General features: G+C 42.9%; 2 protein-coding genes across 3 annotated transcripts; one reads left to right on the top strand and one right to left on the bottom strand.

The window, feature by feature from the left end:
* Positions 1-730: 730 nt before the first annotated feature.
* Positions 731-9,644, top strand: LOC142579512 (coiled-coil domain-containing protein 43-like). Its single transcript, XM_075689788.1, has 5 exons — positions 731-961; positions 1,059-1,158; positions 1,272-1,416; positions 1,946-2,031; positions 3,777-9,644. The coding sequence occupies exons 1-5, from the start codon at positions 797-799 to the stop codon at positions 3,962-3,964; spliced, it is 684 nt and encodes a 227-aa protein (XP_075545903.1). The 5' UTR covers positions 731-796; the 3' UTR covers positions 3,965-9,644.
* A 41-nt stretch (positions 9,645-9,685) lies between these two features.
* On the bottom strand, positions 9,686-27,007 carry LOC142579511 (tubulin epsilon chain-like). 2 transcript variants are annotated; one of them, XM_075689786.1, is made up of 13 exons: positions 26,736-27,007; positions 26,485-26,576; positions 26,303-26,382; positions 25,936-26,004; positions 24,426-24,541; positions 22,990-23,111; positions 22,429-22,495; positions 21,940-22,060; positions 20,547-20,698; positions 19,466-19,606; positions 17,784-17,924; positions 14,894-15,068; positions 9,686-10,814 (listed from the first exon to the last, which is right to left on the bottom strand). In XM_075689786.1, the coding sequence occupies exons 2-13, from the start codon at positions 26,507-26,509 to the stop codon at positions 10,659-10,661; spliced, it is 1,365 nt and encodes a 454-aa protein (XP_075545901.1). In that variant the 5' UTR covers positions 26,510-26,576; positions 26,736-27,007; the 3' UTR covers positions 9,686-10,658. The 2 variants fall into 2 exon arrangements, with proteins under 2 accessions (XP_075545901.1, XP_075545902.1); XM_075689787.1 differs by having other exon boundaries at positions 26,485-26,571.
* Between the last annotated feature and the right edge of the window lie 83 nt (positions 27,008-27,090).

Below are 27,090 nucleotides of genomic sequence, written 5' to 3'. Positions count from 1 at the left end.
GAACACGCTGTCTTCATCGAAGGCCGCAACGTACGCTCCACAGTGCTTTTGAAGGTCCCCGAGATGAACTGCGGAAAAGTAAGCGATATCAGTGGTTCGCATGTTGTGCCCAGGCGATATCAAGGAAGTTTTGTATCACGAACATTTCACCCGAAAGTAATGGACGGAAATAAACGAAACTGTGAGTCCTTTACTTCAGAGGTCACTTTTGTGATTATGAACATACTTTTTGATCATACAAATTTTGGATAACGAGACTATGTAAATTTGTGTCATAAAGGTTCTGCTATTATAATGCCGATTGTATTATAAGTTTGATCAATAATTAAAAACCTCTATCATAACCGCGCACACTGTATTAAATAAAGTTGGACTTTTTTACAAGTTTGTTGGAGCGATGAGAATAACTTTTTGGGCGCGCGAAGTTACGCTATCCAGTTGTACCGCTGCTGCAAATCGAGTACGAAGCGTAGAACGCCGTTACATAAACCCACGATCTTCCACCGTGCATACACCTATGGCGAAAAACAAAACCGAAACTATTTGTACTACAGCATCGTCTCTCTGGCGGTGGAGAAAGAACACCCTCAAACCAACTAGTTGAAGCTATTCAATAAAATTACTAGCGTATACTTACAGTTGCAGTCATCTATAGCTTTATCAAGCGACAGAGAAAAAAATAAATAAATGAGTATGCTCCCACTTCTTGATGTGGATAATGTGAGGGAGACGCAGCCAGTGTAGCAGACGGCAGCCCGCCTAGGCGAAGGCGAGTACGGTGGGCTTCGCGGTCAGCATGGCGGCTGTGTACAGCGATTTCGAACTCTGGCTCACCGACAAATTGCGAGCCTTAAACATTGATCCGGACGTTTTTGGGAGCTACATCACTGGCATACTCGAAGGGAATGAGACGGAGGACGAGAAGTCCGAGGCGCTCCAAGGCATCCTCACAGAAGTTTGCGTAGGGGATCGCATGTTGCATTGCGCGAGCTTGCATTCATTGAAAAGTTTTCCGGTCCACGCCAGCCGTTCTGATCTGCTTGTTTCTCTGTCGACAGGAGGATGCGCTGTGCGACGTAAAGGACGAGATATTTAACAAGTGGTCGGAATATAACAAACGACCAGCCGAGGGAGACGTGCGGGTGAATGATGAACAAGGTAGAAAGCATGCGCGCTTGCCGCTGGCATGCAAGGTGCATGTTGCATTCGTGTGAAGTGCTGTTCCGGAGCCTTACGAGTTTAACGACGCGCTTTGTTATTTTGATGCCCAGGTAAATACAACGTCGAAGCGAAGCTTGTGAGTCTCATGGAGGAGCAGGCCAAATCTGTTGTCGCTGAAAAGAATCTCTCTGTGGAGGAACAGAAGCTGCGACAGGCCATTCTCGCGCAGTACGGCGAAGTTTCCGATGGAGAGGAGTAAGTTGGTGGGATTATGCGGTGTATGTTGGTGTGCGAGTGACAATCGTTCCACCGCAATAACGCAGTTACACTTTTCTAAATTGTCAATGGAATGTGAAATGTTGAACGGGTTTTCCCAGACGCTTAGTTACGAAGAGTAAACACACCGCGCGTATCCACGTGTGTTAGTCAACGTTTAAGTCTGATTTGCCGAAGCTGAAGGTTAACCTGCATGATGCAAAGTAGTCATAAGGAGTTGCGTTAACTTTCAAATTCATGCTGAGATACTGTTCTGTTGCTGTAATTTTTACCTAGGAAACGGTTCATAAACTTTTACTTAGTATTAGTGCCATGCATTAAACTTGTTGAGGCTTGGCAGACCTAGTGCTGCAGCAGGTTTCATATACATTTGTCTGTATCTCATGCTGTGTACCTACAGCCAAGTTTCAATCCATTTCATGCAGGACTAGATAGATGAAGTGAACTGTACTGTCTTCTTAGAATGGATGCCGAGATTTTCATTATCCACACTGTACCATATATGCAGGGATGTGGTAACAAAGCCATCAGCAGAATCGGTGGCCACTTCTGTGGCCTCAGGAGCAGCACCCAAGGAGCATTATGTTCCAAAATGTATCCTTTTGTTGTTCACAGTGTGAGTGTTCTTGTGCTAGTGCAAGTCTTGTTATCAGGTATGCACATTTTACATCAATTCCTTGTTTTCCCAATGTTTGCTTTGTGCAAAGGACTACGTAGTGGCAACAGTGCAACTGGACACAGACTAAGAGGCACACCACATGGTGCCGTGTGGTGTCCCTAATAATTCCAGAGCCACCCACTAAGGCAACTCTTAGTCTAATGGAGGCTCGAGGATGCGAAAACCCACAACTTAATTTTAATTTCCCCAACACTACAATTTTGTCTTTGTGTTGCAGAACTGACATTGTTGATGCTTTTTCATTTGCAGTTTAAAACATCTTGGTTTCTTCTTGAACATATAGGCTTTGACAGGCAGCACACTGTTTTATACTCATCTAGGTGATGCTGTGGAGACCGCATGCTTTACTGTCATAATCTTACATAGTACATTTTAGGCTAAAATGGTCCAGGTCAGTGATGATGACTGTGTGTTAGCTCCTCCACATATCACAACTATAGTGTATCATGTTAATGCTGTATCGAGTCTCATAATGCTTTCACATTTCTGTCTGATATTATGCAACAATATTTTTGGGTCATGAACATGGGTGCAGCACTGTGGAATCTGTTCAAGCAGTGCAGCCACAAAAATTATTGCTCTGTGCATTTTGTGGTGATGTAGATATAAGATGGGGTCCTCTGTGTAATAGCTTTTTTGTATGCAATGAACTAACATGCAGGGCTAATGCTACCTTTAATTTTCTGTGATGTAAGGTTTTCATAGTTATGGCTTTCAGTTTGTGGCACACTGTTTCGTTTTTTTTTTTTTTTTTGTTACAGAATGCTGGCAGTGCCATATATTGCTTCAGCTGTAATGTTGTGTGTTAAATGTGAAACCGAGAACAAGAATTTGGATTGACTTGCAATGTGTGCATTAAGAGATGTACAATAAATCTGGAGTAGTCTTTGCTATCTAACATCCCACCAACTGATGCAAAAACACAGGAAGTCGACCGCACCTGTCTTTTCTTCCTCTTTCTTTCTTGTTTTTGTGTGATCCTTGGCTGTCGTGAGAGTAGAGCCAGATATACTGGCTGTATTGTACTTAGCAGGCAGCACTACGGAAGCTATGCAAGCAATGCAATTACCGAAATGTATCACACTGCACATTTCGAACTGAACTGGCCTTTGATCTGCAATGTCTTCTGCAGAATAACTTTTTGATACATAACTGTAATCACATGAAATCACATATTGCTTGCATGCAGTGAGCTTCCATTATGTAATGCACTATGTTCTGGTCACGGATGCAGGCACTGCACTATGAAAGCTGTGCAATCAGTGCAGTTGTGCAAACGTGCAACTCTGTTTGCCGTTCTGAGGCTACTAAGTGTTGCATGTTCTTTGTGACACTTGCTTTATATATTGTTACTTTAATCTGTGAAGTTAACCAAATTACTTGGGCACATTTCCGGTTTCATGCTGTCACGTAGCATGCACTATTTTTTGGTCGCAAATGCACATAGTGTGAAAAATTGCTCTAGCCTCCGCAGAATTGCCTGCTATGTATGAGACAAACTATAGGATAACAATAAAGCTTAAGGCATGAACATGGGACTCGCACGTTGCGTCTTGCATGTTCCTTGTTTGTGCCTCAAGTATTCATGCTATGGTGGCGTCGCTTTCACAATGCCAGCCTTGCAAATCTGTTCCTTGACTGCTTGCGATGGGGCTGGCAGTGCTTGCGAGGAACACAAACGCCGAGAATGTGGCCCACGCAGAGAAAGAGAAACGAGAGTTGAGCAAGCAAGAGCACGAGCGCAAGAAGGCCCAGGACAAGCTGAACCGTGAAAAGCAGAAGCAGCAGGCGCAGGAGCGCAAGGACAAAGAGCGCAAACGTACCCAGAAGGGCGAGCGGCGCCGGTAGCACCGCAAGTCGACCCACCTATCCTCGTGACTCCCACCTTTCCCTTATGGAACTTGTTGGACAGACGCTAGGAATATTTTCTCAGCACTTGCAGAAATGTTAACGCAGGCACAGTTGGGGTATCGCAGCCACCTGAGTGATTGACGCATGATGATTGGTTCACAAACTGCCTGCATCCTTCCTGCCTCAGGACCACAAGAGGCGGCTATGACCTATTGATGAATGTGGCTGGGCTAGAGCTTACCGTTTCAGCTTGAATAAAAGCCAGCCATGAACAGGTGGATGTTCCCACACTGAAACGAAATGCAATGCATTTGCCATAAATTGTCAGTGGAGGCACAAAGCATCAATCAGTTGTTTTGAAATTGCATGTGACGATTGGTTCACAACAATCCATAACTCTTTCTACATGCACTCCCAATTACCATTGGAACCAGTAGCAGTTGAAACCTGCAAGCTCTGTTGCGGTGTTGGAGAATTATCTCAGCGGAGGCCATGGAACATGCAGATTTCAGTGATCATTGCTTTCACTGATGCACTGGGAAATGCATGTGTGGCATGGGTATTAAAATCACTGGATACTACATTCCCATTGCTAATGACGAAAGGTGCTTGATGCATTATTTCATGCTCCATATTGACTCAGTATGAATAAAGCCAGCTGTGCTCACAGATCTGGACATCATGCTGAAGCCGAATGAAATGAATTTGCCAGTAAAAGCCAATTGGTGGATGCACGGAGTTTGATCGCTAGTGAAATTGCATGCTGTGATTATAAATTTCCTCCTCTTGAGATTACTGTGATGTAGGGTGCCTGTGACCCATGCGAGTCTGGGTTTGCATTTCTCTCCTCGTGCTGATAGCATGTGTGTTGTTCGTTGCCCGCCTTAGCGTGCCAGTGTGGCCGAGTTTCTGCCCTAGCACCAGGAACGTGACATATGCCCTACGGTGCTCGTATTAGAAAGGCGGGAAAACCCTGTAGTAAACTATAAGTACCCTCAGGCCACATTGTCTTTGCTGTTGTGATGCCTAAGCAGCTGACAGTTTGTTGCTCTTCCTTCATATTCATGGGTCAACCTGATTGAAGTTCGCTCCGTTGTGACCCTATAGTCCTTTGTCGTTGCAGCAGCAAGAACCACTTGTGAGTGTACAGTTGATGCATGGGTGTGCTGTTTTCTTCTTTTGGCAGCAGTTTTGGTGGTGCGTAGTTTTCTTTTGTCATTGACCACCTGTGTGGTTAGAATTTAAATGCATTAGCATTATTGGCATTGAATTGTGGAGGCATATAATTTGTGCCAGTTGTGAGGGAATATGTTTGAAGTGGGTGCCCTCCCCTACAGCTTTGATCTATGGTCCCCTGTGCTTCAGATTTGACATCTTGGTGCAGAAGATGCAATTCTCATGGCATAACAAGCACAGAACACACTATTTTGTTATATCATACAATTGTAAATTATGTGGAGTTCTTACTCTGCTTGGACATGAGCCGTTAGTTTAGTTGTCTCTGATAAGGAGGTGATGATACACGTTTGGTTATTGTGCGGCACCAGTTAGTTGTTTCAAAGTGCTCTTGTGCTCATGAGTTTAAAGCTTCCACAGCGATAATGAGATCATTGTTATTACACTCTGCTTATGTTTTATTAGATGGATTTTAGCAACCAAGCGGATAGCCTTCCGAAAACAAACCAAAAAAGTGGTAAGGTTTGTTTAAAAATAGCTGAAAAAGAAATGGAATAATCTATTCAAATTATGTAAATATTTGTCTTGTTTCAATATAAATTTTGAAGTTTCTATTTTAATACTTTTGTTTTCATCCTACCAAATGGCTGTAATTGATGCAAGACATTGAGGGCGACAGGTCAGGAACCAGTAAAGAACATTGATTACAATATAATCTTGTGCAGTTCGATTAAGGTAACGACTCCTGTAATCGCTTTTTTCCATTGATTATAATATAATCTTGTGCACTCCGATTAAGGTAACGACTCCTGTAATCGCTTTTTTTCTTTCTTATGAGAGTTCGAATCCAGATGAAAGCTCCAGGCCACATGGAAATCTTGCTATGTTAAGTGGCTTGTGAGTGTCTGAATATGCATCTTCTTGCCAATTTACTGGCTCACATATCTACAATACCAACGAATCAAAAAGCCCCAGCAAGTGACTAGAAAACATCACAAGCAACTTGGTGCCAGCAATAACCCAAACCTGCTTACAGTAACAGGGACTGGTTCTGTCTGCCACGCATTAGCGTTATGCAAGTGAAATGCTGCTGTACATGACTGTTGCAGCACTGCTGGAGTGCTTCGGGTCAATCACTCTAAGGCACCATTAGCTAACGCAGCCCTGAGCACCTTTTTGTGCTTGCTACGAAAGTGGCAGAAAAGCTGTCATTACCATGAGATTAAACACTTTAAAAATTAAGTCGGATGCAGCTAACACTGGGGCTGGGGAATCGGGCTTACTAGTGCCTCCATACGAAATCACTATTGACCTGTGTGAGTATGAGCTTTCCAAGTAAATTACGACACCAGGTTACAGAAGCAGCTCTGCTCTTGTTTGTCTCAAACTTGAAATCTTCCTGGTGCAAGTATATTGACAAAACACGTGATCTCTTCATGTTTTGTGTGCCCGTAGCAGTTCACAAGCCATGGCTTAGCTTTTGTATGTGCAAACATACCTATTGCATTTACAACAGTGTTCTCAATGGCTTTGCCTGTTTGCCACCTTTGCTCGTGCAGTGTTTACAGGCACATTTTCTCCCTTCTCTAAACTTGTTGTCTGCGAGTAGGTAAGACTGTGTTTTAACCTTATGGTTTGTGAAGTACCACTGTGCTGTAACCAGACTACTATGTCAGTTGCCTAACTGTGGCCCTACACCACACCTTTTCTTCACCAGCTGCACCCACTGGGAAAAGTGCATAGCATGTGCCAGCACGTAGCAGACATTGGCAAAAGGTCATGTGCAGCATGGCCTCCGATATAGCGCATGCACTCTTTATCTCAAAGGCCATGCCTTGTGTGGCCTCTCACATTTGCCATGTGGCAATGTGCACGGTTGCCCGGCAGGCATGGCGAGCAGTGGAAAAGGGTCACATTTCTGAGGCACTCCAAAGTGGAGCTGGAAATTGACCGTGCAGTCCAGTAGGCAGCTGTAAATAAGCAATTGGTTTACGTGGTGATACTGGTGGCCATTGCCCTTAAGCAGAAACAGATTCTTGAGACATGAGTGGCATGCTAGTTATGTGCAGGTACATTGAGAAATTAATGGAATTTGGTTGGCCAGGACCAGGAGGTCTGTGTTGTGCACAAAGAAAAGCAAGAAGTGACAGAATGTAGATGGTTTAGGCAGGTGTTACCAGTACGAGTACTTGGAACATTTACAGCAAAGCTGGTGTCCACACTTGTGATCTAGCCCAAGCAAAAATTTTTGTAGGCTTTTCTTAATGCTTCTATCAAGTTATGGGCTGTACTCTTTCTTTCAAGTCAGGCCGTGACCAGCAGTGAAGGAGCTCTTCGAGAAGCAAACCTTTTTCCTATGCATCCTGGCAATTCCTGTGAACTCAAATCTTTTATAGAGTTACACTGCTAGTCAACACCACCTTTTCATTTATTTTTCATGTCACTCTATGTTCTTTATTGTAATTTATCTGAAGCATTTGATATCTTGAAGGTTTCCATGCCATTGCTTCCACCTATAATGGCAGTATTCTTTTTACATGTTCTTGAACCAGGTTCTTGCACTTGTTCTGTATGCCACTTTACTATTGAAACCTGGCTCACATGTACTTGTGTTCATAGCATTTTCAAGCTACTGGGCGGTTTAGACTTCTAAAATAGCACTTTCACAAACAGCGACTGTGTATAACTTCCACAGCATATTTACTTTGCCACCACTAGGATGTCCTAAAATAACGAACATTCACATGCTATTTTGAAATAGCTAAATATCACCATCACCTTTGCTCAAAAATGCAGAGCGCCCCAGAAAGTTTTGTATTGCATAGAAGTGGTAGTGCAATGTCCGTTTTATATTCGTACATGAATGTCATTGTGGAAGACTCAGAATGTGCTGTTTTCATATGATTAGCTTCATCCAGTCCTCTTGGGCTTGCTTTATTGGCTTTATTTAGTTGTTATACACTGATATAGTCCAGAGACATTATATGCAGTACATCAGTTATATACTCAAGGTGTTCGCTTGCACATGTAATATGTAATACGCAGCTGGTGCTTTACAATGAAATGTTAAAATTCTGACATATTCATTTGTATAATTTTCACACTTTTTTTTCGGCCATTTGGTGGCTGTACTTGGGCCATATTCAGAATTGAACTTTTTGCGATGTCACTTTCAATGCATGCTGATTGGCGAAACCAGCAGTTAGAATTCCAGTCAGTCCAGTAGAGCGTAGGATAGGACACAATGATGCCGCGTAAAAAAATAACCAGAAGTAATCACTTGACAACATGGCTCCTGCACATACTCAAGGCTCCTTAATGTATTGTAAGGCGGTTCAAGATGGGGGCTAAATCTTTTCATGCGTAATAAAACGATTGTTCTGGCTGCAGCAATCTAGTAAAGGTACTGAGTGAACTTGGTAGGCTGCAAAGGGAAATGGCCATTGTAGTATTGAGCATACAGCCATTATATGCGAAGCCTTGTCTGTTGTTGTGGAAAGGAGCATCCTCCACGTATAATCACTTGCACGGAAGCATAGTGTAGCAAAGCACCCGTTGTCTCTGATGTGCTGCCACTGTAACTTCTTTGTAACCTTAGCACTACCCGCTGGGGGATGTGTGACTATGGTACTTAAAAGGGTGTTAATGAACACACCAAGCCAATGTATAACGTGCACTGCCAACTGCTTTCTCGCAGCACACTCCAAGAATCTCTCGGTATACTGTCCATGTCTTTATATTGGCTCTTCATATGCACAACGTCAATATAGACTGTGTCTTGTCCAGGGAACACACCCTTATATTGCAGTGAGTAGAAAGTTAGGAACCCAATGTTCAAAAATTGGAACAAGGCTGTGGCTAAGACTTCTTTTGGAACTGGCTTATTTTTGTTCAGTGCTGCTGGAGATAGCTGTTGCTTGCACTTTTTGTTTTTGTCAATCTTGCTTCAGTGAAGCAGCAAGAGTTTCACCTGTAAATGAGAGACTGATTGCTTTCAGTGGGAAGTTCAAGTCCCAATGGCAGTTAGAAATCCGCTTCCGACAATAATTGTGGTTCTGTTTCATTATAAACTGCTTTCTTTTTTTTAAACTTTACAATTCATGCTACCATTTAACAAAACTTGTTGCTGAGCTAGTTGGTTCATGACTTAAAAACAAAGATTACGGCACTAAGCAGACGAGGACGACGTGGGACACAAAGCTCGTATGTTGTTTATGTCTCACTTCATCCTTGTCTGCTTAGTGCCGTAACCTTTCTTTTTAACTTATGCTATCAGTTATGTGTGAGAAGAGTGTCCACAATTGTATATTTGTTTGGGTAGTGTGTGACGAAATGCAGTGGCTTTACCTGTAAATCTGAGGCATTGCGTTGCACTAAAATGTGATAGTCCTCTTGAGAGAGGCATTTCTGTACTATAAGCTTGATGTTGGCACTTTGCTGCCTGCTCTGTTGTGCTGCATGTCATTTGCCCCTGGTTTAATAAATGTTACTGGAAGTCGTGCAGGCCCATTGCATTGCTGAAGAGACTGCAAGAGACTGTCAGTGGAACACATCTCATCATTGCTTTATTGCCATATATGCGCATAAATACAGAGGTTGCAGCCAAGAGGCCAACCTGTTGTCACAGCTAAAAACTGGTTGCAGCTCAAAAGGTAAATGCTGGAATAATAAATATAACATCTACAAATTGATGAAACAGTGTGTACATATAATGCTTCACCCAACAACTAATGTATAAACAAAATGGCAGGTGTAAAATGTGACATCATGGCAGTGTATTATCACAAATGCACCTACTCTATAGTATACAGTACAATACTATCCAATAAATGCTAATGGTATTGTTACAAAATGATCAGGTTCCTTTTCATGAGGTGATATGAAAACTTTATGTTCTACTGCTTACTAGTGTGGGTGAACAAATACCAATAAAGAGGAGACCTTTTGCACGTATTTCACCTATTCAATGGTATACTTGCGACATGGCAGTTCAGAAGTATCACAAATGTCTTGTGCTGCTTTATTGTAATTGTTGTAAGTTAACTTTAATAGTCATTAACCACCGGCATGTTACGAATACAGCTTTGTTTTTAAGCAACATGTTGCATGTGTAGACAGCATCAATTCATCGTCATAAATATAACACGAGTGAGCGTTGCCTCTCAGACCTCATATAGTAGGCGCAACGTTATGCTAAAATGGCCAATTGACTTATCGAATGCCTACTTAAATCTGTTGCAAAGCCATTAAATATTCGGCACTACTAAATGGCGCATGCAGTAATTGTAACTTGGCACTCTGCTGCACAATACTGCTACATGAAATCAATCGGAGTGAGCTTGCCTTTAAAATACTAAGCTCAGGTGTAAATTTGAATTGTTTTGATTTCAATCAATGATGGTCGATAGTATTGCAACAAAGACGGCGATAGTATAAATGCGCAAGCAGCAATATATAAAACACTTGGAACCCAAATAGAACATGCAGTACTGCTGCTATAGAGGCACGTGTAGGTTCACAGTGAAACTTTGATCCTGGGAATAGTTAGCTTGCTGAAGTCGGTGGCCTCCATAGATCGGTACATGGCTGACACTTCAGCCAAGCTGGTCAGGGCCTCTTGGAAGTGAGATTCCTCCATGGAAGGCACTTGGAGAAAGTGGTGCATGTGTGCCTACAAGACAAGGCATCGAGTAAAGCCACGAGTGAGACCCTATTGTGCCTAGCTCATGCAATTTACACTTCCTCCACTCTGACCAATCTTAACCCCACAATGCCCAATGGATATGCTTGTTTTGATATCTTGAAATTCTCATTTACGCATGGGAAACAACTCAAAGCCCATAGCTAGAATTTTTTATATCCTTGAGTGAGTCCTTAGTTGCGGGTAGTCGAGGAAACCAATGCCATTAGTTACTTAATCAATTAGCACTTAATTGCTATTTGTACTTTTATATCTGGCTATGATATACTCCTTGTAGTTAGGTATAAAGGTCAACAAGCCGTTGTCATTTTCCTTGATGTGGGGTGGGCTTTCCAGGGTTAGTTAATGCTCATATATAGACGAAGGGGAGACCCCGCGCTATGGTGTCTAGAAAGGGGAGGTGTGATGACCGCGGCGCCCTTCCCATAGAGTGGGGTGATCCCATGGTGCGTGACTGCCGCTAGGGCAATACAGTGCGCTGCCGCCCGGGGCGCCGTCAGCATTTCCGCGGAGACGGCGGAAAGAAGGCAGCGAGTGCGGCTAGACAGCACTTGGGCGCCGGATTTTCACGGTTTGTTTTGCTGCAGATTGTTGCGTGTGCTGCATGTTTATGATTGCTGTGGGCTGACGAGGATGCCTTCAACTTCAAAGAAAGAACTCAGAGGTGGTGCTTCGTGCCAGGGTGCGATTCCGGTTACAAATCTTGTTCAGAAAAAGTGTCCCTTTTCCGTGCGCCTACTTGCCAAGAACTGTTTTTGAAGTGGGCGCGTGCCATTCCAAGGGCCGACAAACCGCTGCAGGAGAACGCAAGGTAAGTAGTTCTAGCGTGTTAACGTATGTATAGCCGGCCAAATCTACAGCTAGCTCATCTAAATGCTGTTTATTTTTCTCCTTTCCAGCGCGCTACAACGCAATGAACTTGCGAAACGGTCGATGGTAACTCATGCTCACAAAGCTCGTGAAGATAGCATAGTCATTTGTTAGATGCTGGTGCACAGTAAGTTACCGCTCGCGCACGCTAGTTAGAGATTTTGGCGGCTATACCTTACTGCTTTTAAAACGCGTGGTACAAATACAAACAATGCTCTACAGCTGAATTACCGAGTAAGAGGCACTCCTGGAAAATGAGAAGCAAGATGATGTATTCCCCATGGAGGCTGTTGAAGTGGCCGTGGACCATGCGGAATATGTTGAAAAACTAAGGGATGCTCGCTTGGTATACTACATTGCAGGCTACATGGCCAGGAAGCATGTTCTCTCAACTAGCTGTGCAGCATGCAGTGATGCCTGCCTTGTGCCGAGAGACTGTGTCCCAAAAGAACTCCCAGCTGATGCCTCCAAAGAGTGGGACTTGGGGGGGCTTGTCTACCCGTTGGAGTCACTGGATCGTCTGATTCAAGCTCTTGAAATCAGGCTAACGTATGAATTTAGCAGAACGCGTCTGCATTCTAAAGCTGCTTTCAGCATACTCCAGAAAGTGAGCACAAATGTGCCACAAGTTGGTTGTGGGGAAAATTGCCTGGAACTTACAAAATCAGTGGTCAGGTTTTTCTGCCTTACCAGAATTCACTTTCTTTTGAAGAGCCTCAACCAGGAAATAAGAAAAAAGGCAAAACAAAGCCTTGCGAGATGTGAAACAAGCAGCAGAATTGGTGAAGTACATTCTGCTGTATGCAATAAAGTTTGCTTGTCCAGAAACATGTTGCTTTTGTTTATCTGGTTTTTGAATTGCAGTGAGAATGAAATGACTCCAGGACGTTGCACTACAAGTTATGTCGGTTTAATGCTGATTTGGCACGTGTAAACCAACTTAAACGCTTTCGTATGTAATAACGCCCACAACTAAAAAAAAGCTAGTGGCAAGAATAAATATCTCGGGTGATCCTAGCAGTTATTGCGTTGACCTCGGAGAAAAAAGAATACGATTGCATATAAGTCGTGCAAAGAGCATTCTACGATCTATTAGCTACTCGCTGATTTAGTGGCTTTAATATGCAATTTCAAAAATGCCTGCTCGCTTTCTGCCAGCAGAAAACACGGTTGTGTTACCCCGTATTTGAAAACGGCATGATAACCGTAGCGCAATACAATCTTTGCGATGTCTAAAGGACTGCAGTATCAGCTAGAGTTTCTAAAACTCGGTCAAATTCGTTTCCACTACAGCATTCCCTCTGCACACGCAGAGGACGGCCGCGCGCTCTGACGGCGCCCCTGACGACAGCGCCGCCCTGCGGCATTCACGTGAACGGGGACCAGTTTTTCCTGGCCGGTCATCACACCTTCCCTTTCTAGAGACCATACCCGCGCCACCCAGCTAGTCCCACGTAGAGACCGCCAAGCCGAGCTTGACAGCCGGATCGCGGGCACTCTGGACGGCCAGGGTTTGGTCACTGAATTCGGCGCTGCCCAAGAGCACAGCCCACCTGTCCTCGCTGAAGGAGAAGAGATGGGTGATTGAAGATCTCTAGGAAGAAACTTTGTTCTGTGCCGGACTTCAGATAGATTGGAGACAGCATGATTGGCTGCAATAGGTTGGCACTGTCACTACAAAGCAGAATATTGCGACATGCAGGAGCAGTGGCAAAGCACGAGGAACCTAAATACCAAAGGAACACAGATACTTAAGATAACATAGGCACCAGAGCACGAGGACCATAGTTCCATAGAGACGGCTTTGAAAGCCAGAAAAGATGCGAAAAGGAAAGTAGCAACGCTGCCTTGAAGTTCCCATGCCAGCTTGACCTGACATTGTAGATTTTGAGGCGTCTGCTTAGGCCTAATTATTTTTTTTGGTAAAGATGAACTACATTGTATTCTAAAGGAGCCAAGACTGAACTTCACAAGTTTCAAGAACTTTAATGCACTACTACGCCCCAAATATGAGAAAATACAATGAAATCCACAATGTTATGTTGACATACGGGCGCCAGAGTTTCGTCACAAAATAAAAAAAAATTTTTCAGCTTTATTTTCCCTCGTATTGATGAACCTCTGACAGGGGAATGAATTTATAATGGCAATAACCAAAATTTCGGACTCCGAAAAGTGTTCCACGCATGAACAGCGCGCGCGCTGCTGCAAACATGCATGGCGGCCATTAACAAAGTTGCGGTCATGTCGAAAGGCACGAAACCGCAATTTTTGCTGCTGATGAAGCAGCGCTGGTTAGGCCTAGCACTGCTGCAGTGCAGCCGACGGAGTGGCTAGTGACAAGTACTAGTGGGAAGCTTGCTGCCAATATGCCTGCACCCGTAGACCTTATCGGCGATCGAGCACGAGATCAGACGCAAGGGCTAGACTGATAACTGTAGTAGTAAGGTATGTATCCACGTGCGGTCCCCTCCGTGTCCGAGAAGCCTAGTGGCGTGAGCGTTTTTGTTTGCACTCGTAGGCCTTATCGGTGGCGACAGCTGAGAGCAGATGCACAGGCTATAGATTGACGGCTGTAAAACGGAGTAGGGATCCACGTGCGATCTCCTCCACGTCCAAGATGTCTGTAGGTGATGTGCACATATTGGCTAGGAGCGTGGCTTGGCTGAAGTGCAGTTGGCAAGCCATGCAAATCTCTTGTGAGAACACCGATCGCATGATTGCATATTCACGGCAGTACAGTGTGTGTTTATGTGATCTATTGTTCCCATGCCTCATAGCATATTGATGGGTCATCTAGATCCGCAGCAGACACTTAGCTGACTCATTGGAGCTACCCAGCTTGCATTGTTCTCTTTTTTTTTTCTTTCACACATAATGTTGATTCAGGTATTTTTTTGCTGATATCTACGTGTGCGCTTATAATGAATACTGGATATAGTGAGCATATTTTCTTGGTCAATGCAACTTCGTTATACTGTGGGAGTTTTCTTTACTCTATTGATACTGTAGTTTAAAAGGTACTATCGATAGTCAATGTACCGATAGTGTTGCATAACTTGGCCTCATGCTTGTATGCTCCTGCATTCGGTTTACAAAGTAAGGGCATGCTCGACATGGTTATTTGTATTTTCACACTTGCACACTTGTGCAACTTTTGCAAGCCTTATAGTACTTGCCTTGCGATTATACAGCTTGAGGAATCCAGACCTGAGCCTGCACAGAACATGATGGAAGGAACTAGTGTTGCAAAGTGTCAGCAAAGAGTATCGCTGGTGTATTGGTGCCGCAGAGCACAGGCCTGTCTTCCAGCCATCCTGGTTCCAGTGAACAAACTTGAGGCCTGTTCGCAATCTGCATTCAGGCAAAATTTGAAATGCAACATGAAGACCTGTCAACCTTAAAATATAAAAAATACGAGTCGAAGCCCTCCCCCCCCAAAAAAAGAACAACAAAGAAATACTAATATTTGACAAATAATACTAAAATAGTATCACTACTCAAGATGGTGACTTTATACTGTAAAACCTTTTATTTTCGCACGCCCTTAAGCAAATTCTGTGGTTGGAGAATGTTGTACTATGTAGGGGCACGCGAAACTTTCAAGGATGAATTGTGAATATTATGTTGAAAAATAAAAACTTATTTTCCCAGATAGTCCTGCTGGCTCTATTCCATAATATGCGGCACCATTGATTTATTATACTTGTCTGCACAAGCTTGTGCTAAGTCAGTCCTCTCAGATGCTGTGTGGGGAAAATCTGGACTCGCGTAGAGAGAGTGCCATACTTCAATGAGCCAGGCGGCGTGCCATAGCTTCATCAGTGAGGCTGTTAGAGGCACTCTCTTGTCTTTGACTAATTTCAGCTGCATCGCGTATGTGTCAGCGTACCGCATTAATTTGGTTTAAAAAAATAGTAAATTTGGTATAAATAAATGGTTAAAAAAAGAAACACAAGGGAGTCTTTGTAGCCCAAGTAAGCTATATGACAAAAGTCCAAAATCGCAAAGTTTAGTAGCTGTGAATTTGCACAAAGGCCAGCACATCTAAAAAATATATATATGCACATATAGTTACCACTGCTGTGGCAACATCGCACATGTAATTTTTGCACTGTAAGCAACAACCTGCACCTGTTGCCTTGATCACACTTCATATACCACTCAGAATAAAGTGTCATACTGAATTCTGCTGTAAAAAAGAAAAAGAAAAGAAAAAAAGGAAAGAGCAAGGATTTGGATCTTCATTTTATTTAATGCAACTCAAAATTGAGTACAAAAGCTATAAAAGTGTGCTATGCAGTGCTTGGACTATGATACTGTCAACATAATTTCACAACATTCTCATAATTACATATACAGTAGCAGTTGCTATAGTTTACCACTCTTACACTGAGAAGCTTGGAAAGTCGGGAGAGAAGTTGGTGCCACGGCACCAGCTTGTCGTGGCACCATGGATTTTCATGGCATCAGTTAACCTTATAATGGTAAAGATGAACTACAATGCATTCTAATGGAGCCAGAGACATTACTTGGCAATTTTCAAAAAAATTCACATTGGCACAACAGACATATTTGAAAAAGTACTTTGAAATTTGTGACATCTTACTGACATATTGGCGCTGAGGTTTCAGAGTGAACTTACAAAAACAAACATAGAACTTTTACCTTTATTTTCTTTTTTAATAATCAACTTATTACAGTGAAACTGACAAAAATACAGTTTCATAAATACAGTTACACCTCGATATAGTGAACTTGAATATAACGAAATTCTCGATATAACGAAGCGTTTAACTTTTCATAACCTCTTTTCCATAGAACACCATGTATTTAGGACCTCAATATAACGAAATTTGACTGTCGTGGCAAAGGAATGCCGAGACAATCAATGGGAACTTCCGCGGATGCAGATGATCAAATGATTGAATTACAAACGGCTGCTTGCGAACGGACTTCTAAAATAGCGTACGGCGCGACGTGAGCGGCCGCCGAAGTGAAACCGCATCACGTACCGTATAATGTCCAAGTGGGATACGATGCTATCGCGCCCGGCGCACTGTGTGCTTTCGGTTCAAGTAAAGGTGTGCGAGGGTAAGACAAGAAAGATAGTGGCTTCACGAGTGCCGCCTACCCACGCGAGCAAAGGGAAATAGGGGGGAGGGGAGGCAGTGAGCGCGCGGTAACATGATCACGCGCGCGCGGGAGGGCGTGTCACGGCCGTGGCTGCGCATGGCTGTAAGCGCGGCTGAGCGGATACGTAGCCGCGTACCCTGCTTTAGAGGTAATCTGCCGCGTACGCAAAGAGTGGGCGTGGCGAGACGGCGTGGCACCATGTAAGCTGTATTGCTGCGCATTTATTATTACATGTTGCGTAATCTCGAGTTTCAATGACACGTTGGAGCGAGAGGTGGACGAAGCGTCCGCTCCCCGCTGCCGGCATTTTTCCTGATAGCGTCGTCCAAGTGTGTGCGACGCTATCAGCTGCGAAGATATCGTCGACGTACGTGGCATAAAGCCACATCATTCGTCGTCGCCGACTCCCAAATTTATCAAAATGAATTGTTTTCTCATTCAAGTTTGTTTGTTTTTCGATTGCCCAATAATTCGGAAAATTCTGCAGCCCCTTTCCGTGTAAGAAAAATCGATCGGAGACTGTAGTTATTTGCATAAAAGGTGGAATTTCAATAGAACGAAATTTCGATATAACGAAGCAAATTGCCGATTTTCCCGACTTCGTTATATTGAGGTTTAACTGCTTTATCAGCCTAAATTCATTTCCCTCTAGCATCCTTTTAATGCGTAAAGAGATCAGTACACAAATGTATCTCAATTCTTCCCCATTACAATGTTATTAGAGCTGCCAGGAATTGCACTGGCAGGCTCATGCTTAATAGCAAAACACCATTGTCCCAGGGCTGTCAGAACAGATGAAAACATTATGCCACATCAGATATGACATTTCAGCATAACCTGCATTGATAGTATGCAAAATTAATAGTCGTATGCTGGTAAGACATACTTAATACAGAGGTCCAAAATAAAGTGGTACAAATCTCATAGGCTTGCCTCTCAAGGTTCCTGCGCATGTCAGCCATGCAGACATCTCCTCTGGCCAGAAGGGCACAGGACAGCATGGTTCCCTTCTTGATATCACAGTGCACTAGCTGGTGATACGGGCTCAACGCATCAGTGAACATCTGGTCCAGCCTGGCGGTGAGAGATTGTGCCATGCCATTTCCTTACACTCACTTAAACACACGCAAAAGTACATGCAACACATGTTGAACAGATGCCACAACTTCGAATTTTCAAGGCAATGTGGTTATACAAAACACCAAGAGATAATTATACAGAAACAATAATTTGACAATGACAATCTAATCTCACAACAAACACTAAGGCTGGAAAGTTCAAAACAAATGTGATCAGGTCTGCAGAGTTAAAAAAATGTGCAATTATATGTTCATGACAGATGATACAAGCTGCGAGATGCTGTGTCTGCACAGAATTAAGATATTTGTTTCAGGGAACAGGCACCGCAACAAACAACACACTCCCTCTACCACCACCTACTGATCACAATGCAAAATGTGCATTGCAGCTGTAGACCTCTAGTGAGCATGCTGACAAAGATGAGGGTGCTGTGTCCCTTTATCAAGCACATTGTAAAATATGAAGAGCGGTAGTGGCCATCGATCAGGTGTGGCGCTAAACATCTGGGCCCATTTAATATGGTTTTGTGCCATGAATTGAAGCAGCTGATGCGGCTTGGTGTTAATTTACTCAGGGGCAGTATTCTCGAATGAACACTTTAGCAAAGTTTTGCGTGACTCCGCACAGGGTGTGTCGGTGTATACAGCCTAAAGCGTACGCGGCCAAACGCTTGTTATCTTTGCACAGTGCCAGGAATGCCTTCAGTCGTATAGTAGTTTGACATGTCTGGTGCCAAGCCATGCAACATTTCATGGAGATGATTGTATCCCCAAAACTGATCGCTTAAGAGTACCACCCCAGCTCACACTTCAAGGAAGGGAGATGTGTGGGACGCCCTCCCCCAACACATGCCCAACATTTTCCCTAACCGAAGTGAACAAAAATTTGGATAATGTGTGATGGGTATTAGCATTTTCTATTTCAACGAATTCTGGTGCATTTTAAGCATAAGTCACAGGATGTTGTTCAATCTTGACAAACATTTACTTAAAGTTTGCCGTAATATTTCTTTGTTGCATGAATAACTGTAGTCTCAAATATTTAATCATTGTACACTTCTGCTCAGGGCAAATGTATTGCAATGAATGCACAATGTGACTTGTTAAAAAAAAAAAAGAGAGCTTCAAGGTTTTCAAGGGTGTGAGAAAAAGGTTCTCATAAAGTGCTCATAATTAATATCACTTTGTTGCTCATATAACAAAATGCAATAGTCAACATTTGAGAGTACATATAAATTTTAAATGTATACTGCAACAACTTATTTTCTGAATCTGACTGTTGGCGTCCCAATGGTAAGCAAACAAAATAAAAAAGTTCCTGTTGCCCTCTTCACCCACTCTGCTTCTAGAGCGGCTCATTAATCTGCCTCTTACTAGGGCGAACATGCATGCAGCTCAGCTATGACGGCACATTTTCGAAAATATGTGCGCCAGAATGTTCGTTATGGAGTGCCTTATATTTACCAATTAAGAAAACACCAAACTAACCTTGGTTATTAAGTTTTCCATGGTTAAATAAGCAAATGAAAGGTGCACCTGCGAGGTGGTAGGTTGACGTCTAGAAGCGAGTAAAGCGGTGTGATGCTGGACACCAGGAAATGCAGCTTGGGATACGGCACCAGGTTGGTGCAAACATCGTTCATGTCCACGTTGAGTGTGCCTGAAAAGCGTGCTGAACTGCAAATGCAGGCGATGCCTTATTATAAGCACATCACACAGGATCATCGATTCATCAACATGCAGCAGGCCTTAATGAATCAACAGCTCTGTTGACATCTTGTCTAGTCAGGGTACAGAAAGTTGGTGCTTACTGCACGGAACATGACAAACACAGGCGTTTTAGCTCCCCTACGACAGCCTTGTTTATAAGGAAGCAATATAAGGTGGATGGGGGATTAAGTATGCACAAAGCAGATGGCGCAGACATTAACGGGAGGAAGATATTCATTGTTCCACTTGAGTGTGGAAGTGGACTTCTGGATTAGTACTAATAATTCAAGGTGATGACATAAAGTTAGATTTTGTTTGGTAGCCACCATGTTTGCACTAACTCCAGTTGGTGTGCAGGCCTGCCACTGCGGAACGTTGGGAAGTTATACCAAGAGGTACCTTTACCTGCATATGCGGAGTTTATTATCAACACAGTGCACACAATGTAGCTGCATGCAAGCTACATACTAAAAATAGTGCTGATAAAGGCAGGAGGCCCACCTGCATGAACAATCAAGCTGTGTCACATACTGCAGTCACTATGCATTCAGTTACAAGCACACAATTTAAGAGTCATCACACCATCATTTCAAAAAGAGCTGTCACTGTTTTGCATGGCACTTACAGCTCTCTTCTGAGTGGCCCTCTACAAATTGTCTTGCTTTTTTTTTTAACATTGTTACAAGGTTTTGCAAATCGCCTTCAATTTTGCAGTGTCACTCTCAACGCTATCACGTTAATGATTCTCCCACCTTTACAATACAGTATGGGCATTTATGTAGGGGCCACAACTCAGAATGCGCTTTAACCTAGCAGTGTTTCTCGAGGTCCAAGGCAGTGCTCCCCAAAGATGTTCCCCAAATGAAAAGGCAGATGAGAGGCACTTGACAGGAGTAATTAGCCATACCTGGTCAGATTGATCAAGAGGTTGGCCACAATGTTGTTCATCTGGTCGAAAGGCCTGGCTTTCTGTCCAAGGATGCCGCTCGCACTACTTGCTACAGTCTGCTTAGCACTCGCCTCAGCCTTAGCGACGCGATCACAGATACCGATCAGCGCCTACAAAAAATCAAGGCACAGGCTCTAGTACACGATCAAAGTCTGACTGATTGTGTCATAAAGGCAGAAAGCAAACCTTACCAACAAAGTGTAAACTGCGCTGAAACTCTGATGATGCTAAGATATCAAGATGTGCTATCATTAAGCCCTGTTACACCGTATCCTGTTTGTTTCCTATCACTTTAAGTTGCAGTAAACATAAAGTGCACTTACTAGCAGCATGCATGGTGTTGTAGGTCAAGTCATGGAATGCCAGTTCTTGCTTTTCCTTTTCAGTGGCACTATATAACACAGTGTGCTTTCACAAGATCTACAGGTGGCAATTAACTCTAGTATACTGAAAAAATTTCACAAATTGACATTAACAGAACAGATTAAATTTAAAAAAATTTTCAGCAATATTTTACCTGAAAAGTTAAAATTCTGAGAAACTTCCTGATATGAAGAGAACTTCCACCCGCCCATTTCAGAAATCTTACTTGTATATAAATTACTGTCAAAAATGACAAAATAATGGAACCATTCACATTACTAAATGCTGGCTCAAGTTCAGCATCTACCGAAACATCTATGTTCCAGCATGTTGTGTTTGAAGATATTGTGCACACAGTAAATAATATACGAGCACAGGTCTTGAGTGCCATAAAGGGATAATTAACAAGAACAATATTGAACTGAAAAAATAAAAAAAATATGCTGCCCTCTGACAAGTACAACAGGCTATTTTCTACTTTTGGTTTCATTATACATGCTGACTTTCACTACAATGAAAGATTATTGAGAAAGATGTACATCCACTTGAAAGTGTCCATTATTTGTTACAGTGGACGCTAACTCATCAAAAACAGCAAACTGTACAGACAGCACATAGCTGCTACAAGATGTGTTTGCTACAGCAACATCCAACAGAACACACAAGGAACCTGGGCAGCCGGTACCTAATTTAAGTCTCTTTTAAATTGGGAATTCAGTTTGAGACCCAAGTTTTTATTTGCACATCAACAATGAGGGTTTTTTGGCACCATTTTATAGTTCCACACAGGCTTCAGCATTATCCGCAACTGTGGTAGCCCACTTTGCGTCTTTGCTTGTCACAACAAGTCAACAGCCTGAGGCAACTGTCCAGTTTTACTGCGCTTTGCTTAACCGCAAGTTTTAAGGAGCTCAAACATAGGTGCAATCATCAAAGTTACAGCAAACTTCTAATATCATGGATAGCTAAACTATACTTCTTAGCTTGCCTCATTTTCTGCTGGACAGGAAATGTCAGCAAATCTTGCAATCTTTTCAAGGGCAAAGACGGTGTTGTATGGTGATGTCACGACGTCGTCCACAGCAGAGGGGAGCACGGGTACGCAAAACCTGGTTGAATAAGCTTTTAAGAGTGTGTTACATATACCATATGACACATGTTTATGCAATATGAGAACAAAAAAAAGTCACGTAACAAAAATGCACCTGCTAGTTTTCAAGCCAATTGTCTATATGCATAAATTTGAGAGAAAAATTAAGCACTCCTTTGAATTAACAATGAAGGCATCTTTGTTTTGCAATGGTACCACAGGGTCACAGAAATATAGGCATTCTATAATGCGAGACTTCTAACATGCTTTCTTAAGGGCGCTTCAATTGCTGACATCTTTCGCTTTGTTATGTGTGATCAAAAACTTCAAAGACGACTTCATAAGCAGACATTCACCTTATATGTGTCGTATTACATAGTTTCGTACCTAAAGACCTTAGGAAATTCTTCACTCAGCATTTCAAGAACAGCAGTTCCCAAGCCAGAACCGGTACCTGAAAAAAATGTATCACATCCAAAATACAATTAAGAAAATCTGAAAAAAGAAACTTGCAAAAGGTCTGATATTCGTTCGGTGCCATAAGCTATCATCAAGCAATGCTAAACCTAAAGAATATGAAGCATTGACTGGTGATAGAAGCACAAACCAAATAATTTCACTCACTTACTGTAACTGATCATATCAAGTGATTGGCTTGTGATAAAAGGGAGCTTTATACTTTACGCAAACAGGTTTGAGTACCCAGAGGAACCTTTGTGTATGCAAAGTTCCATACCCGGCTTGCATTCATTTGTACTCCTTTGGCATTCTTTTGTATACCTTTTTGCTTTCCTTTGTAAGCATGGCGGTTTGCATCCCCTAACTTCGCGTACGCAAAATATGTGATACATGTGAAACAACAACACAAGAGTTTAGAGCCAGACGGAACACGCTTTATTCTGTGAGCATGCCAAACGCCTATAAAAGGAGCACATGAAAAAGACTTACCGCCACCTAGTGAGTGAAGAAGGAAAAAAGTCTGTAGGCAACTACAATGCTCAGCCTCCTTTCTGATGCGTTCTGCGATCTTTTCCCGATATTTTGCGCCATACTCGTGAAAGCCGACAGCCCTGCAAGAAGAAGTGTTAACAATAAGAATGATACCTGCACACGGTACTAAAGTTAGCTTACATTAAATGCTGCTGTGCCGTGGTGTCACAAAAGTACTTGAAAAATTATATTGTGGGGTTTTATGCACCATAAACAGCAATTTGATTATGAGACACTCCATAGTAGGGGACCCAGGATTAACTTTGGCCACCCAGGATACTTTTATCATGCACCTAAATCTAAGTACACAAGGTTTTTGTACATTTTGCCCCCACTGAAATGCGAGCACCATGGTCGGAATCACGCCAGTGTTCTCAAGCTTGGCAGTGCAATGCCCCAGCCACTAGGCTACCACAATACGTTAGACAAATTACCAACAGTGCCATTGCTACATATGCCTTTCTAGTGCCAGGTTATGCATGCCTTTCTGGGCCACCTTTCTTAAAGCAGCAGTGTCAGTAAGAGAATCAAGGTGGAGCAGCAAAATGCAAATTTTGTAGAGCAGCACTTTCTGTGCACAAAAACAAAGCATTCTGGCAAACAAGGAACTTCCTTTTTTGTAGTCACAACTGTTGTTTGAAACAATCTTGAAACCGTTAAAGGGGCCCTGAACCACTTTTTGTCGAAGTGGAGAAAGGCATCTAAAGTCAAAGTAGGCATTTCAGAAATACTTTGCCGCAAAAAGTACTTCAATGCGTTCAGCAGAAGCGGAGTTATTGGCAGTCAAACATGGCTTCAGCTGTGCTCCCATTCCTTCTAAAATGCCTCGCACTGCGAAGGCTACAGCGTTGTGGTGCATGCCTACAATGCTCCGCCTTCTGAATATCACCGTAGTGCACTGTTCAAATTTCATTTTGGACGTTAACATAGATGCCTTCTGCCTTTGGTGCCTACAACGCGTTAAACAAAAGCCAAATGTGGTTGTCCTCAGCAAGCCGCAGTGCACTTAGCCAGTGCACTTGTGGAGGCACCCTGCGGCGGCCGCGGTATCTACGCCATGTAGCCGACCGCAGCTTTATGTCAGCTATCGACCAATAGCAGCCATCTAAGGGAACGACGAAATAGTGCGTTCGATGATGAAATAGTGCATCTAGAACAGACTAAGAACAGGGCCTTCTGTTTAAAAGAGCATTTGAGAGAAAGGTCACTTCCCGATCCGCTTGCGAGCTCCACGCACCACATATGACAACAAAACTTGGCTTGGATACCTAGTTGGCAAAACTTGGATACGTACTTAATTTAACTGCGCAATCATTTTTGCATTTCCATCAGAACGTGGCTGTTGTGGCCAGGATCTAAACCATTGTGCGAAGAGTAAGCATTATTTTTCTTACCAGTTATTCCCCGAGCCTGAGACGTCTGTCACAAACTGATGGTTACTCAGCATGCCTCCCAGACGTGTGCGCCGGATGGAATTAATTACACCTTCCTCCATGTCCACCATGACTGCCTTTTGTGATCGAGATGAAAAAAAAAAAAAAGATAACAGTCACATTTTCCGTCACACTACTCTGTAGCTCTTTGACCAACATTGCTGGCCTGCTGTTATGCTCTGTTATGATATCTGCTCTACTTTTGCCTCACTACTTTATGCCACACAACCAGACTCATGACATACTAAGTGCTAAGGCTAACAACCCACAAAAGGGACACCATAAGAAAAAAATAGATTGACCAGTAGTAAAATATGCTTCCGCAATAGCAGAAAAAGGTTAATGTTATCAAGAGAGGAGACTCGGTAAGTGAGAAAGGACACCAAAATGAAGGACGGGTGCTGGCACCACCTTGAAGTTCTTGTACCAGCTACCTCGAGACATCATGGACTTTGGCAGTGCTTGCTCTGGTCTGGTTCATTGTTTGTCAGTAAAGGTGGACTACACTGTATACTCGAGGAACAGGATGCTCACGCTAGCGAGTTTGGAGAAAATTTACTGCCCCACATTGGCCCACATATGAGAAAATACTTTGAAATATGTGAAGTCGCACTCGTATACTGGCACTAGGGTTTTGGTGCAAGATTCAAGGAATGGACATTTGGCATTTAGTTTCTCTTCTTGAAATCAACCTATTTTTGATAAATTAACAAGAATAGAGTTTTGAAAGAACACTTTGTCTGTCTAAGCTGATTTGGCATTTCTCCTAAGTGTTGTTCTTCACTGAAATAGCATACAGCTTCTGCTTTAGAAGTACTAGATGCAAGTGGTTTGGGTATACTGAAGGGAGCTTAGTGCACCTCAAAAAATAACGTTAGCAGCACTAAGCATGCACAGATCTGCTAAGTACGGGCCAACTAATTTTAACGCTTTATTTAGCAGTCATAATGACAAAATTTTGGAACATGTATTTCCTTCCTCCGCGGAGCCGGCAGTATTATGAATGAAACTGCAAGCTCCTTGCTGTAAGTACAAGAACAATACAAGGCTCAGATGTTTATTGCAGTATTGTTTATATCAATTGAGCACGTTCAATTACAATGTTCAAAATATGCTTCAGGGCCCCTTTGAGGTGCAATGAGCACCTGTGCATTGGCAATGCCAAATACATCTGTAATTTGCTTCAGAGTTTGCCGTCATACGATGATATAATTCAATTATTTATGTCTTCACACTAGCTACTGTTGGTCATCTCATTTCAGGGATACAGCAAAGAGCCTTCGTTCTTGTTTGCTTTTCCTAATTAAATAAAACATTTCATTTGTTTATGTGTCATCTATTGAACTGTTTAACATTTAACATGTGTAAGACCGCATCCGCCAATGCAGGATCTAATATCCAAAGATGCAAAGAATTGAATGCGAGGGCGTGCCGTATGTGTTAGTGTCTAGTGGATTTTGTTCCGACTTACCCTGGCTCTTAACTCATCTTTGCCATTCTGCGCCATGCGAAAAAAATTCCATACAGCAGTGTCGGTCGTCTGGAAAGGTGCGCGCGAAGCACAATTACAACGCGCTGAAAGCAATAAGCTATCATGCACACGGTTATTGAATAGAAGTTTAAACAACTGAGTAGCGCCTTTAAAACTCTTTATTAGATGATGTGGTCGTTTAAAGGTTATCGAAAATTTGTGATACAATATTCCATAGTTAACAGTTTTAGCAACTGCGAGCCGTTGCTTTATTGCTTGTCTAGTTCGTGCTTTCAAAACTGAAGCGCCACCCACACACGTCCGTTTATGTTTATCTTACCCGTACGACACAAGAGTGACTACTTACGGTTCGATCTTCGAGCAGCATGTGTTCGCGCAGCACTAGGTCCCAGAACCGACAGCCGATCTGATTTCCGCACTGGCCGACTGTAAAATTAGACAAGCAGGAGAGCTTTGTTCCGGCACTGGCGGCATGATCGCGTAAGGCAGTTCTGTGCGACACAGCTTTAGCACATAGAATGAACTCACCTTGCACAACTATAGACTGCGTCATGCCGTAATACTGCAGAGGTGTAAATGCACAGAGGTGCGAGTCGTTCGCTCTGTGGCTCCTTCCTATCCTGCACAAGAGCAAAACGTCAGCGGGGAGCACGAGATACAATAACATCTTTTTCCTCCAAAGCGCTTGATTTTCAAATATATCGACTTTGTAGACAAAGTGTTTGACTTCCAAATAAATGTCTGATTAATAATCCATGCAAGTGAAAGAAAATACCTACCGATGGAATAGTTAAAGGAACCGCATGTGAGTCACGGAGCATTCTTTCCAGGGAGTGCAGAGCGGCCCAGCGGATGATCGTGCGAAGCCTGAGGTAAACAGCATGTCTCCCATGCCATCACCTTATGAAAGCAACACGGAGTGCAACATGGGTGGAAAGCAATGACAGAACAAGATTCATAACAAAACAGTGAATACAGCGTAAACGAACAATACCAACTCCGGCGAACCCGGAACCGCCATGACATCAAATACCGGCTCAAGGCGTCATCGGTTGCCATAGGAACAGGTAAAATAGGCCGTTTCTTCTGATGAGACATTGTCGCATTTTAGACCATAAATCTAAAATTTTCTTC

The sequence above is a fragment of the Dermacentor variabilis genome, chromosome 4 (assembly GCF_050947875.1).
Source record: "Dermacentor variabilis isolate Ectoservices chromosome 4, ASM5094787v1, whole genome shotgun sequence".
NCBI classification, from domain to species: domain Eukaryota; kingdom Metazoa; phylum Arthropoda; class Arachnida; order Ixodida; family Ixodidae; genus Dermacentor; species Dermacentor variabilis.
The sequence above is the reverse complement of the archived record's forward strand: the minus strand, read 5'-3'. Positions and strand labels throughout refer to the sequence as shown.